This window comes from Cucumis melo, chromosome 7 (genome assembly GCF_025177605.1).
Source record: "Cucumis melo cultivar AY chromosome 7, USDA_Cmelo_AY_1.0, whole genome shotgun sequence".
In the NCBI taxonomy this organism is placed as follows: domain Eukaryota; kingdom Viridiplantae; phylum Streptophyta; class Magnoliopsida; order Cucurbitales; family Cucurbitaceae; genus Cucumis; species Cucumis melo.
Window position 1 is genome coordinate 26,507,437 of NC_066863.1, and position 21,164 is coordinate 26,528,600.

Below are 21,164 nucleotides of genomic sequence, written 5' to 3' on the forward strand. Positions count from 1 at the left end.
AGGTTAGTAAAAGAGAGCAATTAAATCCATAATATCTGGGGACATTTTTGTTATAGTTGATCATATTGATCAAGTGAAGTCTCACCAATCTCTTAGACTCCATTTGACAACGATATTCATGTTTAGTTGTTTCAATTTTCTTATTATGGTTGATTGTATGTTCAGTTTTTGCCTAACAGATGGTGATTGTAATATAGAGTTGCTGTGAATCATAAAATGAGTGTACTTTGTTAGATTAATATGTTTTAGGGTTGCTTATAATTATCAAATGCAACATCATGTAAAACAATTCAATTCTGCATAGTTTGATTTGCTCTATTTTTGTTGATGGCTAATGAACTGTGGTAGTTCTTTTCTTGCTAGATTTCTCAATAAAGGAATTCGTGTTGGTAACTTGGGATATTCGAGTTAGTTTATGGTGCACTTCGATCAACTCTATAGAACAAGTAATCGAATTTATACCGCATCTAAGAAATGGTTAGGATACTTTTATATTATATCTTTATGTAAGAGATATTTGGCTTGATTTTTTCTCCTTCTATCTTCTAATTTTTGCTAAAACATGAAAAAAAAATACATTTTTTTGTGGTAAATTTTTTTATTCTAGAAACCTAAAAAAATATTTTGTTTTCAAAATTTATGCTTATTTTCTTTGTTTGTTATGTATGGTTTTCATTTTTTTCCCTAAAAAAACAATGAATTTAAACCCCAATCTTCTCTGTCTCTTCCCTTTTTTTGAACTTTTAAGTTAAAAAAAAAAATTAAAGAATTAGAAATCTATTTGAAATGATTAAAAGTTGATTCATAGGACTAAACTTAAAATTTTAAAACTTAACTTTTACATAGTTCAATTTTTTTGCCTACATAAAAGAAGTTGTATTGCTTGAAATTGTAAATTGGATCGATTCTAACTAAATCCAAGCCCATTTTGAGACCAAAAGCAATCGAGTTCACGCTAAGCTTTTGTAAGTTTAAGGGATTGTTACAAATATAGCAAATATATCTAAAATAATTAAGTATATAGTAATATTTTAAAAATTTATAAATATAACAAAATTTTTAGAAGTCTATCGAATTTGTTGTAAATGTTTATCACCGATGGATCACCATAAAAGTCTATCATCAAACTTTGCTATATTTATAATTTATTTAAAATATTGTTATATACTTAATTATTATTCTTAAAATTGTCACCGCTAATAATTACTCTAAGATCAATAAAAACTCAATAATTAAAGATCCCAAATAGAAGCACCGAAGATGTAAAGAACATAACTCAACATAACTCCTTCAAGTCTTCAAAGACTAGAAGACTAAAGCTCAAGAAGTTTTGAAGAGTGTGGTGTATGTAAGACTTGGAGATTCCAAACCAAGAAAATAAAAACTTCTCTTAGGCTCTTAAATTCTCTATGGGAAGTTAAATCACAGCGAAGGCTTAAAAGAAAAACTTCCTTCAACGTTAATGGGAAGAAATCAAAAGATCAAATATTAGAGATCGATACTAAAATCAATATAAATACAAAGTTCATTCAACAAATTAAATTTATGTAAAACAGTAGTTTATCGATATTTTAAAAATATTTTTATCACGTAATTAAAAAGAATAAATGAATCACTGACAAAGCGAAATGAATTCAATAGCAATTGATAAAGTACTAATTTCATTCCTTTTTAAGTCATATGCTCCCATTCTTGCATTCTCATCTTTCATAAAGTAAGAAAATTCTCATGTTCTCAAATGTTGTTCTAAAGCATAGTAATGATAAATAAATAAATTATAAACTACCTTTGATTTAAATTTCAAAACTTTGGAACAACCACTTATTTTTTTCTTCTTTAATTTGAAAAATGAGAGAGATAAACCAAAAAGAGAGAAAAATAAGAAAAAAAAAAAAAAAGAACAAACAAGGAAGACAAAAAGAAGAAAAACTCATTTAGGAAAAAAATTATACTTTTTTTACCATAGTTGTCATGTTGTATCAAACTTAGCCTCAAAATCAACTTAAAAAACATACGTAAATTTAACACTTTAATAAGCTCTCGTTGAAAAGGATTTTGCATATGTATTTGATATATTATAAAACATTTATGATATAAAATCGATAATTTTTTTAATAAGTAAAAAACAAAACCGATTTTTTTATTAAAAAATGTTTCAAAATCTTGAGGAAGGTTATCCGATAGTTAATTTTGTGCGTTGATATTAACCAAAACTCTGTGTTTGGAAGAATAATTTTCATTTTTTTTTTTTTGGGGTAAAAATTAGTAGTTGAATCAGCTAAACTTAAGCTGATAGTTAAAAAATTACTAACACTCTAAGATTGAAATAGATACAACATGAGAAGTACTTTAGGGGACAAAATTGATATGTTGTTCTAACTGAAATTCACAGTGTTTTACTTAAACCACCAAAATGAAACCTCTTTCCAATGCATAGGGTGTGACCTTTCACATCAGTATTTCCTAAAACCATAATCAAATTCCCTAAAACACTTTTGCCCAAATTAACTATCTCATCACAAAATTAATATTTCACATTTAAGTCCCAAAGGTAATATATATATATGTATGTATATATTTGCTATTGGTATGGTCATATTTTTCATGCCTTTCCATAGGTGTTTGGGTTTGAGATGAATTTCATTTCCACAAGCACTTGTTTAATATGAAGTGATACACAAATTTCTCATAAGTTTGCAATCAAATATTCTTTTTGTTTATTGAATTTGATATATACACTCAAATCTTTTTGAAATCAAATGGGTATTTATTAGAATTAAAAAACCATTTAATTTAAAGATCAAATCATGTTAAGCAAAGTGGGGTTTCTATCCATCTATACCATTTTTTTTGTTGTAAAGTTCTTATCTAGAACAATAATATAACCCACATGATAATTATGATGTTTTATTTTATTTTATTGGAACTTGAATGTTAAGAGATTTTATGTCTTACTTTTATTTTATTTCGTCAATCCATGCAAATGTGATTTTTTTTTTAAAATAAAATCAATTAAACAAAGAAAGAAAAAGAAAATTGTTATTTTTATTTGTTGGTAACCCATATAAGTTATTTAAGGCTAAATCATTATTCTTTTGTTTTCATTTATGAAAAATTAAATTTATAAACACAATTTCCATCTATGAATTTATCTTAATATTTTGTCTTAGGCATAATTTTAAAGCCTATGCCAATTTTCGAAGTATTGTAAACTATAAAAAATATGATCTGTTTAATAATTATTTGGTATTGAAAATTAAGTTTACAAACTACTTTTATCTCTTGATTTCTTTATTTTATTGAGTGATCTCAAAATCTAAACCAAATTTCTAAAACAAAAAAAAATATGTATTTGAATTACCTTTTAAAAGTGTTTAAATTTTAAAAACCATTTAACAAAAATTTGAAGTGTTTATTAACTTTTTAAAATATATTTTTAAAAATTGAGATCGAAAAATAACCGATTTGAAAGAAACCACTCAAAACCAAACTTTTAAAAATAGGCTTTTAAACAAAATTATCATTTATAAAAAAATCATCTAATCGAACATGTTTCGTCATACCTTAAGAAAATTGTTTAAGTTTAAATTTATTTTAAAGAAAGTATTTAAAAAATATATATTCTTGAAAAACAATATTTTTTCTATAGATAATCTAAACATACCTCGAAGAAAATTCGAGAACACAAACACCACGTCCGAAACTAAAACAACAAATCAAATAGAATAATCATTGAGAAGGGTATAATTTTAAATTAAAAAAACATATTTTGGTTTTTAAAATTTTGCTAAAAGTAAAAAAGAAAAGAGAAAATAGTTAATATTTAATTTCACATTTTGTCAGAAGTAAAATTCAGGGGATATTCAAATTCGAAATATTATGATATTTTAGATAAAGCAAATCATAATTTATAATCTAACCTAATTAAGTATTAACAAAAGAGAATAAGAAACAAATAAAAAATAATTAGGCATAGGCAGGCTTTTTATGCTTCGTCAACCCCACGTGTTGTTGTCCATTATTTGTTAAAGTTGGCTCAATGTCATACTTATTATCCAAACTCTTCAAAGATTCAAACACGTCTTTGTAGATTAATAACATTTTAAAGAGTACGTGACGTCGAAGTTCAAGAATTATAGTTTCGAGACCAAAAAGAGGTTGTAAAGCCTTCAATAAACTAACATTGTGAACAAACTGATTGTAAAACTCTCAAAACAAGTTGATATCGAAGACAAATTAAAGTTTTAAATATCAATTAAGTCCCAAAGATCAATCAACAAACCGAAGAAATTTCCTTGAACAAGTATGCATGTCTATTAATATTATACGAGTAGAAGTAAAATCTTGCTATGTATAACCCACAACTTAAAAGAGAAAACACACCTTGAATTTTAATAAATATGGGAATAGAACTTGAATAATTAAAATGAAAAATTAAAATCATACGAGACAAAAGTGACTTGAATCACTAAAACAAATAGCTAGTAGAGTCATATTAATTAAAAACAAAAAAAAAAAAATGAAATCGAACAAAATTTTGGTTATTAACACATTTGAACTTTTGAGAAAAAAAAGGAAAAAGATACATATTGATCATTATGTTCATCTTTATTTGTTCAGTAGACTTAATCGTTTACCTAACAAATAAAGATTCTAAAATAGAAAATTATTGGAATGACTTACTTTTAATTAAAATTGACCCATTTTTTTTCTTTAAGTTGTTGTTATTGAATTTCGATTCATTTAGTTTATGAAGTATTTTAGTTTGGCTATCAATCTCGCAATTATATTAGCTAAAGAAAAGTCGATTTAAATTAAAATGGCCTACTATATATAGCTTTAATAATGGTATATGGTCTTACTTAACCAAATTAATCAATATGGAAGATGGGTAGGTGTGGATATAAATTCAAGATCTATGTATTGTCTTTAAAACCTAAGATTTCATTTATATATATAAAAAAAAATTCCATATTTCCTAAAATTTAGTTTTAGCTAAAATTAAATTTAACTTTAATTTTTCTTTTCAAAATTTACTTCAATTTTTTTTTTAAAAAAAACACTATAAACTATGTAATAAAACAAGAAAATCATATGAAGAAATAATGTGTCTGATTTTTTTTTTATCCCAAACATTTTTCTTCTTGTTGGTAGAAGTGTGGGAATTGGCTTTTGATTTTGATCTTTTTTAAAAGAAAAAAAAAATTAGCTTTTCAAAACTCAAAGAGACACTCTATCCATTGTTTAAATCCTAATAAAATATATTAATATATTTATATTGAAAAAAAAAATTATAAAAAAACTACAACATGTATACATATTACCACCAAAAGAAGAAAAAAATGGGTTCTTTTGTTTAAATTCGACTTTTGAATTTGATGGACTAAACACACATTTAGTACTATTGTATATTTGTTAATTTATCATATACGTTATTGTTTAAAGCTTGTAATAGATATTATAGGTTTGTGGTATTTAAAATTTGATCTTTATGAGATTTTAGTTACTATTTATGTGTTGTAGATAAATTCAAGTATTTTAAATAGTTAAAAATAATAATAATGACTAACAACCTAATCCATCTCGAATTTTAAGGATCGTTGGTTCGTTGACTATGTATTGGATTTTTCTGGATAGCCAACCAGCTAAATTTTCAAATTGGTCGAGAAAACCTCGCCAACCCAATTCCGGTACACTTTCACTGTGGAGTCCAAATAGGAAATTTACAAATAGAATGCATGACAGGCTTCTAATTGTACTATCAAAATTTGTTGCGTACACATACGACTAACATGTGATTAATGTCGTTCAAAATAATGTAGCTCAACAACGTCAACAAGATATCAAAAGGTAATATGTATAAGTCAAAATTCATTAACAATTGATTTCGATGTTGAGACACATCCATCAATTGTAAATGTATTGTCAATTAGATGCTATTTTAATTTTTAAGGGAATGAACTTCATTCATTTCAATTGATTCCTTTTCTTTTTTTCTTGTTTTCCTTTACGCTTAAAAAAAATACGAGCATTTGAACATCATACTTTAAGATTATAAGTACATACAAATTTGACTAAACTCTATTAACTTCGATGAAAATGACTTTTAAACTTTTAAAATAATATATAAAATAAGACACTTTTAAAATATAATAAAATGATTCAAAATATTTATAAGTACAATAAAATTTTACTTTTTATTTGTGATGAAAGTCTATTGCAACTCGAACACTGATATAGTATGAAATTTTATTATAACTATTTTCAAATATTTTTGTTATTTAAAATAATTTTTTTATAAAAATTATAGAAAAATTGTCAAAAATAAAACATTTGATAGAATATTTAAATTTTATAGAAAAATCAAGTGTAATAAATTTTGTTTTATAAGTGGTTTTGTTAGTTTGTTGTTTTTTTATTCTAAAAAAATCTAAAATTATAATATTGAAAAGAAAAATTGTAAAAAATAGAACCGTTGACAAAATATTTATACTTTGTAAAAAGATCGAGTATAATAACTTTTATTTTTTTTAATAATTTTGTTCTAAATAGTTTTGTCGATTTATTTATTCAAACGCGGTGTGTGGCCACGTCATCTCTATGCAGCGATCTGAAAACGGGATTTATGAAAGTGATTGGAAATCGTGTTGGGCATTTTTATGGATAATAACTAAGGAAGGTGATTTGTCATCGCCACGTGCAACGCAGTGGTTGGCTTCCACTACCCATTTTCCTGGCGGCTCCCAAACGGATTTGTTCTCTTTGAAAAGTCAAAGCCCTTTTTAATAAAAAAAAATAAAACAGTATTAATCTTTCTCTTATCTTAATTAAAATACTTATTTTGGTTAACATAAAAGGATTCCTAATGACTTTTGTTAGCTAATTTTCATTAATATTTAATCAACAACTTTACATGCACAATAAAATAGGAAAAAAAGAAAAAGAAAAAGGACAGCTTTCCAAATTTAAAAAGTGAAAATGAAACCAATCTTCTCTTTCTTTCCTAATACATTCAACAAAGTTAGAATATTGAAATGTGTGTTATGTTTAATAAATATAATAATAATAATAATAATAATAATAATAATAATAATATAAGTTTCACATGCTTATTAAAATTTTTAATCAAGACAAATTTATTTATCTTGTGTATTGAATAACTACAAGAGTATCAAATACAATATATTATTCTAGGAAAGATTAAAAATCAAAAGTATCTTATCATTAAATTTTTAGATCATGACATATTATTATGAATATATAAATTTCAACCTGACATTAATAATTACAAAATCAATATATTATTATTGTTATTTCAAAAGCATGTTTAATTTGTAAATGGAAAAAAAAAAAAAGAAAAAGAAAAGATAAGAGTGAGAATAAGAAGAAGAATTTCATTTAGTCTAAAAGATAGATTAAATAAATGAAGGGAAAAAAAGTTTTAGAAGACAAATCAAAACTATCCACAATGTTTTTAATTTTGCAAGAAAAATTATAGGATAAGGAAGAGAATTATTTTGTTTTGTTTTTTTTTTTTTTTAATTTTCAATTTATAGTAAGCTTTGACTTTTTTTGGATTTGATTTGTAATCACTTGTTTTTACTAGATTTTATGATTATGTTTGGTTTAATTTTTTTTGCTGTCATAAAAAATATCAAGTATCTTTTGATTTAAAATTCAATTTATACACTATGTTATTATTCTTTCTGAAAAAATGTTAGGTGAAATTTATGATTGTATTAATTAAATCACTAAGTCATCGTAAATTAATAAATTTAGATTTGTAATAGTTAATATTTTTTTCAAAATTGTTTGTAAATTTAGTATAACACTTTGTTTTATAAAACCGACATTTGAAAGGGTCTATAATGAATACTTTCGGAAAGGTAATAAAAGTCGACGAGACACTACACCGAACTTCATGTATGTTGTATCTTCTTTAATTACAATAGAAAAAATATATATAAAAATGGTGTAGTAACTCAAGATCCACTCAAGTTTTTTTTCTTTTTTTTTTTTTTTTTAATAAAATCCACTCTATAAAACTCAAATACTTAAAAATCAAATTTAAAAATAGTCTAAATTCAATCTTACTAAACAACACCTCAATGCCAACTAAAAAACATTCAAACACAACCAAGTGAATGCACAAAAAGTCATTTATGGTCAAACCTAAAATTGTGATGAAATTATTATTATGTAAAATATACATAATAACCATTAGATTCTCATTAATAACTATTAAAATTGAGCTAACAAAAGAATTAAAGCTTCTAAAACAAGCTTTTAGCTTGAATTTTAAAAACACTATAGAAAAGTCAAAATAGAAAATCAAGACTCATTTGATGGCAATTTGACTTTTTAAAATTTAGCTTCTAATATAATTCTTATAAAAAAAATTGTTTTTTTAAGAGATAAAATACGATATAAAAAAAAAACTACACAAAGTTTTGAAAATTTATTTATTTTTTTAAAAAATTCAAGTGTTTATTCAATAAGCGAGAAAATTATAATTAAAATTTAAAAGAAACATATATAAAGTAAAAACACAAACACCCAAATGGGATTTAAGTAATTAATTAATAGATACTCCAAAGTACTAATTTTTTTAATTTTTAAAAACAAGATTAATTAAAATTTAAAATGAAAAGTTAGAAGAGACATTTTCAAATATAACAAAAAAAAAAAAAAAAAAAAAAATATATATATATATATATAATAAAACCTATCAAATTCCTAGAGGATGTTCGGAGCAATAAGTAAGTTATTATAGTCCTAAGTTGTTATAGTTTGATTAGAATAGTTTGTATTTGTAGTGTAAATTATTTCAATTTGGGTTATAATAATATATGTTTGTGGTGTGTAGATTTTTTAGTTTGATAAGAAAATAGTAAACACTATAGCAAGAAATTAAAAAAAAAAACCTATGAATGTCAAATAGTAAATATTGTAGCAAATAACAAATAGTGTATTAAATCAAAAATTTTGAAATAATGTCTACGATCTCTAATTAAAAACTTATAAATAATATTTACGGTAGCAAGGTAGTTAATATAGTTTATTTAGAGGAATTATCATGAATAGTATGCAAAATATAACTATTTATACAATACAGCAAAAATTCAAATTGAAAACAGAAAATTTGATGAATTTTATTAAGCGTTAATTTACTATTTGAAAGTATTCAATTTATTTTTCTCCCTTTTTTCAAATAGTTTCCAATTCTTAAAAGAAAAAATTGAAGTGTAGAAAAAAGAAAAAAAGAAAAGTAATCCGAAAATCCGGATTTGGGCGCCAGAAAATTTGCAGATTTTAATGCCAACATCCAAATTACGTCCAAAAAATATAAAAAATAAAATAAATAGAGAAAGAAAATTGAACCAAAATGAAAATCATATTATTATTATTATTATTATTATTATTATTATTATTATTATTATTATTATTATTATTAAAAAAGAAAGAAAGAAAGAAATTAAGAAAAAGGGCCTAAATTAATGAGAAATCCAATTTATTCCCAGCAATTGAGCTTTGGGTTTTACTTAGTGGATTGGGATTCCTTGTCCTAATCGGAGTCGTCTCAGATTTCACAAAAATCGCAGCCTATAAAATTCCTTTTCATTTTTCTCTCCATAATCACAAATCCATCCCTTTGAATTTTCCCATCAATCTCTCTTCTTCCTTCAGATTTCCCCTACTACTACTAACTACTCTCTCTACCCATGAATGCTCTTCAAGCTACCAACAGAAATTTCCGCCATGCTGCTCGGATTCTCGGCTTAGACTCCAAACTCGAGAAGAGTCTTCTCATTCCCTTCCGTGAGATCAAGGTAAGTGCTTTTTCAATCTCTTCCTCCTTCAAAAACCATTCTTCGATCTATGATTTATTTCGGGATTTGATTGTTCTTAGGTTGAGTGTACGATTCCCAAAGACGATGGAAGCTTGGTGTCTTACGTTGGGTTCAGAGTACAACATGACAATGCTCGTGGCCCTATGAAAGGAGGGATCAGATACCATCCTGAGGTTTTATTTCCCTTTTCTTTCGATTAACAATAGATCGTTTATGCTCTGGATGGATTTAGCTTTCAACTTTATTTACTTACAAGCCCTATGTTGTTAATTGGTAGCTACTGTGATTGCCAAAAAGGCAAGAACTTTTGGTTTTAGAACTATTGTTTTCTCTTTGATTCTTCAACAAATATGGATTTCTAACTTGGTGGGGTGAGATTGGGCCGGCCCATTTTGGTTTAGAATAGACCCAATTTGTAAAAAGGATGATTATGATTTCACAAATGTTTACGAATATGTTGTCAATGTCATGTATCTGATATGGTTTTTTTCTGTCCACCCTTTTGTTTTGTCTATTAAAAAAGATACAAAAAAAACTTGGATTTCAACAGGAAAGTAAAGCGCTGATTTTAATGTCAATTTCGTATATAGACTATATATATATTTTTAAAAGTGTAAAACAATGTAGATAATATTTGATATAGTTTGAGAGTTGGTTAAATTTATACGTTTGGAATCTATTGCTAATTGCCATTGAAGTACGCTTCAGAATTAATGGCCATTAAATTTGTAGTTGTCAATATATGTCTTCGGCATCAATGCTCTAGTCAGTTTTGTTGAATGTTATGATATATAATAGGTAGGGGGTGTGTGGATTTGAACATTGGATCTCTTGATCGTGGGTCATGGTGACTTGCTTGTATATGTAATTTTACATGGGCAGATTTCTTGAAATTACAATTCTAATTACTAAAATTACATATGAAGCAAGAATCTTGCCAACGGATTGTAACCTAGCCTCTAATGATGATGGATCGAGAAATTTGAATTGTTTTAATATTCTAAGTTTCGAATCTCTCTCCTCTAATAATTGTATCCAGAAAAGAAGAGCATTATGTCTACTTGAACTTCATTACTCTTTTTGGTTAATTGAGATGTATGGTTTTTGTGTATATACAGGTTGATCCTGATGAAGTTAATGCTTTGGCTCAATTAATGACCTGGAAAACTGCTGTTGCTGATATCCCATATGGTGGTGCAAAGGGTGGCATTGGCTGCAACCCAAGGGAGTTAAGCAATAGCGAGCTCGAGCGTTTGACTCGTGTCTTTACACAAAAGATTCATGATCTCATTGGAATTCATACTGATGTACCAGCTCCAGATATGGGCACAAATGCACAGGTTCACACTTCTCAGAATTTTGCTCATTCATGGCCTTGAATTCGCTTTGGAAGTAATCGCAATTCTATTATGTTTAGCTCTTATTCTGAGGTAATGTTTGCAGACTATGGCATGGATTTTGGATGAATACTCAAAATTTCACGGTCACTCCCCGGCCGTTGTCACCGGGAAGCCCATAGTATGTTTCTAAGAATAATAAAAACCTACGAATTCCTAAACTTCAAGTATTGTCTTTTTTTTGCTCTCTCTCTCTAACTTTATACCTTTGAAATTTAAGGATTTGGGTGGATCACTTGGTAGAGAAGCTGCAACCGGGCGTGGTGTTGTTTTCGCAACAGAGGCATTACTTTCCGAGCATGGAAAACAGATCAAGAACATGACATTTGCAATTCAGGTACTTGAAACAGTTTCACTCCTGTCTTCCTAGTTGAATATTGCATTCTTTTGCACAGAAAAATGACCTTTCACAACTGAAAAAATTGTAGGGGTTTGGAAATGTGGGATATTGGGCATCAAAACTTATTCATGAGAAAGGTGGAAAGGTTGTTGCTGTAAGTGATATCACAGGCGCTGTAACAAATCCAAATGGTATCGACATTCCAGAACTTTACAAGCATAAAGAAAGTACTGGAAGCCTAGTGAACTTTCAAGGTGCGGACGGTATGGATGCAAATGAGCTACTTGTACACGATTGCGATGTCCTTATCCCTTGTGCCTTAGGTGGAGTCCTAAACAGGTTTGTTCTGTTCTTCTTTCTAATAAAATCTCATGAAAGATGATCCTTAAACATTGATCTTAAAATGTTCATACCTATATAGTTATGAATGTGTCATTGATCTTTTGTAGGGAAAATGCTGGTTCAGTGAAAGCCAAGTTCATAGTTGAGGCAGCAAATCACCCCACAGATCCCGAGGCAGATGAGGTAAAAAAAAAGTGACAAATGGGGGAAGTCATAAACCAGCAAAGATTAGTTTCTGATCTCTTATTCTCCATTGTTGCAGATCCTATCTAAGAAGGGAGTCGTAATTCTACCCGATATATATGCGAACTCCGGTGGAGTCACCGTAAGCTACTTCGAGTGGGTTCAGGTAACAAAACTTGTTTTTCCAAATAGTTTTCTGTTTTTGAAAATTAAGCTTATTAACTCTATGGCTCTATTACCTACTATTTGAAAACATTTTCAACGATGGAATTTTAACAATAGTTTAAAAAACTTATAATTCAAATGTATTTTTAAGAAACGCGTAAAACTTGCCAGAAGATTGAAAGTAAACAATCATGATTTTCAAAAATAGAAAACTAAAAACGTTTAACTAACATATCATTATTGTATTTGAATCTGTAGAACATTCAAGGTTTCATGTGGGATGAAGACAAAGTAAACAATGAACTTCAAAGGTACATGACTAGAGCATTTCATAACATAAAGAACATGTGCAAGACCCATGATTGCAACCTGCGGATGGGCGCTTTCACGTTGGGTGTAAACCGTGTCGCACGTGCCACACTTCTTAGAGGTTGGGAAGCTTAATTTATAGATTGATGATTTCCATATGCTGGAGAATCTTATTTGTCACCATGGAAGAAAGCAATTCAAGATGGAATTTTAACTTTTATTTGGCATTTTGTTCTATTTGATTTTCTTCAACTTATGAAGCATACATAGGAGGAGGATGGATTAGCATAAGTTGTTGAAACTTTGATTGTAGTTTGTACAATGTCTCTATTCTATAGTTACATTATTATTCTAGCAATGAAAATTTAATAATTCTCATTAGTGATTCACTTAATCTTCGTACCTTTCTTCAATTCCTTTCAAACTCTCAATGCATGTAACTATTTAACAAATGAAAAACTCGAACTTTCGACCTTCAAAGAAGAAAATGGTACCTTAATCTAAAATAACTTGATTTGTAATTAATAAAAGACTAAAAAACACTTTTGTTCACTAAATTTCTATAGAAGTAAAAAATATAGTCACTCAACTTTAGTTGGTAACAATTTAATTAAACTTTTAGAAACAATTTACTCCCATAATTAAATGTCAGACTTTTATTATATAAATGCTTAATCTTTATCGTTTATTATATAACCAAATTATTGATTTAAATGTCTAAATATTTTTATTAAATCTTAATAATAAGAAATTCATTACCTATTGTAAAATATAGGGTTAAATGACTAAATATGTTACAAATTAAGTACACGTTACCAACCAAACCAAAGCTCAAGATTAAATTCTTTTTTTTACGAAAGTTTAGGAACCAAAATTGTTTTTCTAACCTTAATAGACCACTTGTTCTTGCTCTTGTAGAAACAAATTTCTCGATTGCAAAACAACTCTCACCTCGAATTGGATTAGTTTCTCAGTTCCACTTAATTCCTATTTCATAACCAATATACAAAATCAAGAAAAAGGTAACCTTAGGTGTTTTGGTTATTATCAAACTATTGGTATGAAAGACATGGGATGAGGCAAATGCCCATAAAATCACCTGCAATGCAAACATGGGCTTTATGACAAGATAAGCTTTTTCTCATTTTCACAGCATGGGCAACTTCCTTTCTCTCTTTGTTAACTATTTCAATCCGTAAAAAGATTGACACCAAAAAAGAAAACTAAGAAATAAAATGAGATAAATGGAAATAAATAAATAAATAAATAAATAAAAGCTTAGAAATCTCAACAGCAACAATATGGCTTCAATTGCTATCTCTGCCTCATTGCCAAGAGCAGCCAATCCAAATCATGTCTCCATGAAGAAAAAACAACAACATGCTCATCTAGCTAAACCTGCCTATTCCTCAATGACGAAAAACCCAACACCAAAGGTAATTAGTACTCTTGATGTCGGGAACCGAGACGATGGCGCTGCGCAGCAGCAGCATCATCATCGTGGAAATGTTGCATCATCAGCTGTGGTTAAGGTAGAGGAAGATAATGATGATTGGAATAACAATGGTGAAAGATTCACTGATAAGAGATGGAAAAATGGAACTTGGGATCTCAATATGTTTGTAAAGAATGGTAAGATGGACTGGGAAGGTGTCATCGTTGAAGGTGAGTGCATCTCATTTTGGTAGAGGGTATAATTTTGAGTTTCGGAAAGTAAATATCTCTAATTAATTAGTTATTGAAGGTGAATTTCAAATGATTTAGTCTTTACATGAGAAATTTAACGCTATATTTATATAAAATTGAGACATCTTTTGAAGAGAATTTAACAAATCTCTCGAGCTGTATCTATTGTTGTATATCTCACCGAGTATTGATGAAGTGAATTAGGAAGTTTGGATTAATGTTATAAATTGTACATATGTAGAAGCAAAGAGGAGGAAGTTTCTTGAATTACATCCAGAAGCAGCTACAAATGAAGAACCTGTGCTCTTTAGAAGCTCCATTATACCTTGGTGGGTATGGCTCACCAAGTCCTACCTTCCACAAGCCGAACTACTTAATGGTATATATATGATTGAAAAACAAATAACAATTAGATAAGTGTCTTATGATCCACTAAATTAAACTAACGTTTTGAATTGATATATGTTCTCAGTCATTTAATATATATGTGTTTGTTTGTTGATGATGATGATTAAGGTAGGGCAGCCATGATAGGGTTCTTCATGGGGTATGGAGTGGATGCATTAACAGGAATTGGAATAGTTGGACAAAGTGGGAATTTCATATGCAAAACAGCTCTTTTCTTAACTGTCATTGGTGTGTTGCTGTTTAGGCAAAGTGAAGATGTTGAGAACTTAAGAAATATAGCTGAAGAAGCCACCTTCTATGACAAGCAATGGCAATCTTCATGGCAAAAACAACCAAAATGAAAATTAATTAATAGCCCTAATCAACAAGATAACCAAAAGGGCATTTAATTAACTCTTTCTTTTTCTCTCTCTTTCTCTCTATATATGTATATTTTATTTCTATAAATTAGACTCTTTTTTTTTTTTTAATCATCTCCCCTTTCTTTCATAATTAACTAGTTTAGAGAGAATGAAAATATTTAAAAGATCGGTAAAATCAAAGAAGCAACATGAACAACCGGTAGTGTTACATTTAAGCCCAATACATATAATAAACATTAGTTTTAACGATAATTGATATATGTATTTTTTTTCTTGAGCTCAAAAGATCAAATTTTAACGGTATATAAAAACAAAAATCAATTAAAAGGAGGGTAATGGCATTGAAGAAACATACCACTGTTTAATTTATTTATTTGAAATGTTTATTAAATGACATGTAGCCTCTTAGTTGAACAACATTTGGTCTAATGTGAGAATTCAAAAGCTTTTACCTTTTTGTGAGTGGTACTATTAACATTTGGAATGGACTTGCAAAAGCTTCAATTAATGTCTCTCTCAAAAAAGAAAAAAAAAATCTATACATTAATGATTATTAGAAATTTATTAAAACCTTTGACCCATAATTAATCTCACTCAAGCTAATGAACTAAAAAAACATAAAAGGTTAAAATCATAAATTGTTGTTCCCCACGTTTTTCCTATAGACTTCATGGCTACACTTATGCCCATAAGATAAATTAACAAAAAAAAAAACGTTTTTTATAAAATGATATATCACGACACAATAGTAAAAGCTAATTTATATTACTCTGATTTCAACTCTTACGCACTAGATATGACATATATATATATTATTAAAGTCAGAGGTTCGAATTTCCATTATCTCCACTTGTCTTAAATAAAAGTTAAATTTAACATTTTGAAACGCAAAGACCTAAAGAATCATAGGAGACGAAAAAGAAGATATTTATGCATGTATGTACATAAGAATTGAAGAGAATATATAGTTAGGATAGTGTTGCACATGGATTTGGGCCATAATGGAACTCAAGTTATTGTTTGAAATGCAAATGAATTGGGCCCATTAATAAAAAAGAAGGCTCAAAATTATTATGTGCTCAATTTGCAAATTGCCATAGAGGGTAATGGCCCCACTTAATGGGTTTGGGAAAATGGGTCAAGTGGATGAATTTAGAGGACACCCACACCACATGGATTTAGCCCTTAAAAAAACATCACATTACATTATATAATACATACATACATACATACATACATATAGATATTTCTTGGAAATTGGGAGTTGGGACCAACTGAATTGGGCACTCAAGACTTGGGCATGTGTTTTCTCTGGCCATAATTGCAAATATTGTGCCCTAGATTCTCAACATTTCTAGTGCTCTATTATTCCTTTTGCCTTTGTGTAACAAGATATTTTGTTATAATATGATATTATCTTTCATGTTGATGTGAATAGGTAAGATTTGGGATTCCCATATCTAAAACAATCCTGGATGGTTATCAGATTTATACCTTTATTTTCATAGCTAGTTGACATTTCTAGTTCAGATCATATAATTACATTGTGTTTCAAAAAATTAAGGACAGACTAATTGTCAAGCATCTGTAATGTTTAAGGAAGTGGTAGACTTCTAGCATTGTAAAAAGAGTCTATGTCGTCAGTTTCAAATCATCACAATTTGAAGCATTTTAAGTCTGATACTAGCTTAGTTGTCTGAGTGATATAATGCATGTTTGGAGAGAGTTTGTTGTTATTGGGTCGAGGAGAAACTTTTATGTACTTGTAATAATTTTTTACGTAGTTGAAATATTTTGACAGTGGTTTTATTCTCCGGTTTGAAAGTTAATGTGAGAAATTTGTGTTCGAGTGTAGAGTTGTAAGATGAAGTTATTTGATAAACACTTTATTCAGTTTAATTTTTATTTGAAGTTGACTTGTTCAATGCCAACTTATAAAGTCGGACAACCAAACATTAATCGTATTAGTTAGATATTCAGATTGACGTTGACATAATCAGTTAATTCGTAAATATTCATTTTCATGTGTATATTGAAATAATTATTAACATAAAACTATGAGTCTAATTCTAAAGTAATCGACATGGATTTTCGATCTCTCTTTTATTAATGGAGCTTCGATTTTAATCCTTATCATTATTGTTCTAAAATAATTTATTCTTTTAAAAATCCGATAGGGTCATATTTTCTTTTTTTTAAGAGAGAGAGATTTAATGAGATTTAATTATTTTCTCCCACAAATTATCTATAAAAAAAGAACAATTTGTCCCCAACAACATGAGAAATATCAAAGCTAAAAACATGTTGAACTCATCATTACATAATCTAGTGGGCATTCCAAATAAGTCAAAAGGCAAACCTTTTCCCTTTTTCAAATAAAGTTAAATTACAATAGAATAGTGTTTAGAAAGAAAAAAAAAATATCTTACAAATTTCATTATTGTGTTTCAAACCTTGTATCCATGTTGTTGATTATAATTAAAACTTTTTTTTTTTTTTTAAAAAAAGAAAAGTTATTTAGGTACTTTACAAGTTTACATTATATGTTTAGTTAAATATAAAATAACACACACACGTATCTATTTATACTTTGTGATGTTCTTACCAGCTTGAGTATTGGTGAAGGTGAATTTTTGTTGTGTGCATATGGATCATCTTGACTTGCTTTTATTGTGGATGAGAAAGTCATAGCTAAAAGAAAAATAAGAATAAAGAGTTTTGCAATGTAAGTCATGTTATGAAAAAATTTGATTTGTAAAGTAGATATATGAGAAGGAAATAATTAATTTTTTTGCGTTTGTGTCGATGTATTGTGTCATTGAGGGTTTATATAGAGGAGTATTTGGTTTAGATTCTATATAAACAATGATATTTACCAAACAAAAGATAGGGGAGAATAGTAATTTTGCAAAGATTGAAAGAAAGAAATGGACATGGACACGGACACGGACACGGACGAAAAAACATCACTCATGAGTATTTCCCTAACTTTTCTGTACGTTTGATGGGCTAGTAATGGTGAGAGATTTGTTAGGTCAGGAATTGAAAAAAAAAACGAGTGAAATTCACCTCTACCAGTTTATCTAATCCCATAGAAATATCGACCAAAATTCTCTTCCATCATTTCTATGCCATCATCCTTTTTTTCTCTTTAATTTCTCTCTTTTTTTTAATGCAATTTTTCTTCATATTTCTCTTATTTTAACTAATTGTTTCTCTCCAACTGTTACTCTTTGGAAATTGGTTTTATTAATTTTCTCGGTGGACTAAAATACTTTTCTACTAAACCCCCTAAATTAATATAATTAATTAACATATCAACTTAACATGAATGATTGAACAATTTTGATAAACATTACCCAACTATCTCTTACGTATCTATCATACCTTAATGAACTAATTATTATTAAATGAGGAGCTTTTTCAATTGCATCTCTAAGTTTGAAGATTTTTATGATCTTAACTTAGATTTTTCATTTGTTAATGTTTATTAATTAACTTAAAATAATTATAAAAAAACGTTCCACCCTATTCCGTTTCTAATAAAATAAATTAATTTCACTTTATAATTATTTTAAAATTATAAATCTTGAAACCTTAAAAGCAAATTGAAACAAAAACTTAAACCTCAACAATAAAATACTAATGTTTCGACAGTTGAAGGACTGAATTGAGATTAGAAGCAAAACTTATAAAGAAAAAGTATAATGTCTGAATCGCTAAAAATCAAATAAAAATTAAACCGAAAACTATAATTAAACAAAAATTTATCATTTTCTTAAAATATTATAATTTTAATTAATAAAAAAAACGTTGAAACGATGGTGCATGTACTCATCATCGTAGTACTAGAGTTAGCGACTTCTTATTTAAAAAAGTTATAATAAATACAACTATAAAAAAAAGATAAAGATACTCGATAAATATAAACGTAACGATCTTCGTGTAATCCAAATGGTATAAAATAAACAAATTGTGAATCTAATGATAATAATAAATAGTGGAGTACACGTGGCAAGAGAGTAAAGGTGTGAGTTTGAATATCAAAAGATAATCACAACCGTCCAACCAAAGAACGTGGAAGTCAAAGTCGTTATCTTTCTTTTTCCACTCAGCACTTCACGCCTCAAATTATCTTCCCACAAAAGAAGTCCTAATAAATTCCGTCACGGTCCAATTCTATTTCATCTTTTGTCCACGTGGCTTTTCTTTAATGGGCTGTTAAAGTCCAAAGGTGCCCACCACCACCCCTTTTTTTTTAGTCGGTTAACTGAAATTGAGGTGTTAACTTAATATCTCTAAAATATTTCACAAATTTCTTGCTCACAGAGAGATCGTTCAAAAGTCATTCAGTCCGAAGTTAGAAACATTATTAAAGAAAAAAAAGAGATGCATTTTATAAAATGACGATTATGTTAAATGGTAAAATTGTTATAAAAGTATTATCGATGATGAAATAAATATATCTCAACGAATAGAAATCCATGCATTATTGACTTTAAAGTCAAATATCCGACTTTTTTCAATTGCATCTTAGAGAGCAGAAATAAAAGAAAAATGTTTGGACATTGGAATGTTATTATCATTAAGAATATATGATTACTATTTTGCTTTTAGATTTTAGTTTTTAAAATTTATATTTGTCTTTTTTTTCTTTACATTTTTTAATAACTTAAGAAAAAATTTGAGGTACCATTTCAATTATGAAAAAAGTGCTAAAACATAAAAATCTAAAATTCTTTAATTTTAAAATTTTCAGAATTTGTGAATTTTAAAAAGTAATAATATAATAAACAATCCTATTTTCTAAAGTAGTGTTTAAAGTTTATCCGACCAAAATTATTACAAGTTTTTCTTTTGAATGTTATGATGATCTCATTGACTCATATCTTCACGTTTTTCTTCTTTATTTTGTGAACCGGGTCCTTTTTTAATCAACTCTCTACTTTTACCTTATACGATAATGCACTCCAAATTGTAATATATTTAACGACAAAACATAATCATTTCTCAACAAATAAGAATGTTAAATGCACATAATTTAAAGTCAATACGATATCAACTTTATTGATTGCAGTTTGAAATCTAAAGTCAAACACAAATCTCTTTATTCATACCGTTGTATAAAAAAGTTCGATAATTACATAATTATATCGCACTTACTTTAATGATTTGGGAACAAGGAATAATTAAACTAGGTGAGTTTGTGGCAATACGCTTTTATTATAAAATTTGAAAGCGAATCAAAATAGGATATCTAAAGGAAAAGAATGTATAAAACTCAAACTATAAACCAAACACATAATTAAAAAGCATAAAATATCTTTTAATTTGTATGTATTTAGAAGATTAAAAAGAAAAATATGAAAAGCTTAAAATGGAAATGATGATCATATCATCTTCTCATCTAAAATGGGAAAGCAAAATCTAGGGTTTTTATAACTATTTATCTACGTCATTAATGTTTTGAATTCTTGCTCTCCCTTCTCACTTTATATATCTCATTTTGATTTCTCAATTACTATTTTCGTTTATTGCTCTTTTTTTTAATCATCTTTTATCAATTCTATTAATTTTAATTTGAAATCCACAGATTCCATAACATATATTTCTTTTTTCTAAAAGAAACAGCGAGAGTCAAAAACCTAGGTCTTCACAAAGAAGCCTAAGACCGAACAAACCGCTACAAATTTATTGATAGAAGAACAAGGGCTAGAGTGAAGCTCGAGAAATTAATTACAAATAGCGATTAGATTTAAGGCTATGGTTGCAGTCGAATAGTTTTTGAAAGAAAGATCTCTATTGCACCATAACATATATTTGTTGAAAGAGAATATAATTTAATTAACTATCACTTTTCAGAGATATATATATATATACACATATATATATATATACAAATATATATATACACACACATATATATATAGTGTGGCATTTCCATTTTTCTCCTTTTTCTTTTGAACTTTTGGTACATGAAATATAATACAACCTAATCATAATAAAATAGATTTTGGTTCACATAACACATTTAGACAAAAAAGAAAAGGTTCTTATTACGTCAACCTTACTCAAACCTCCACTATATAGATATTTTTTTCCATAAAAATTGACCTTATCA

At 27.7% G+C, this 21,164-nt stretch overlaps 2 protein-coding genes across 2 annotated transcripts; both read left to right on the plus strand.

Annotated features, from left to right (window-relative positions):
- Positions 1-9,466: 9,466 nt before the first annotated feature.
- Positions 9,467-12,976, plus strand: LOC103494446 (glutamate dehydrogenase 2). Its single transcript, XM_008455621.3, has 9 exons — positions 9,467-9,830; positions 9,911-10,024; positions 10,970-11,191; positions 11,295-11,369; positions 11,469-11,585; positions 11,677-11,927; positions 12,038-12,113; positions 12,193-12,279; positions 12,537-12,976. Exons 1-9 carry the CDS (start codon positions 9,723-9,725, stop codon positions 12,720-12,722), a joined length of 1,236 nt encoding a protein of 411 aa, XP_008453843.1. The 5' UTR covers positions 9,467-9,722; the 3' UTR covers positions 12,723-12,976.
- An 801-nt stretch (positions 12,977-13,777) lies between these two features.
- LOC103494445 (light-harvesting complex-like protein 3 isotype 1, chloroplastic) lies at positions 13,778-15,143 on the plus strand. The gene is made up of 3 exons (XM_008455620.3): positions 13,778-14,252; positions 14,515-14,652; positions 14,790-15,143. Exons 1-3 carry the CDS (start codon positions 13,889-13,891, stop codon positions 15,020-15,022), a joined length of 735 nt encoding a protein of 244 aa, XP_008453842.1. The 5' UTR covers positions 13,778-13,888; the 3' UTR covers positions 15,023-15,143.
- The last annotated feature ends 6,021 nt before the right edge of the window (positions 15,144-21,164 follow it).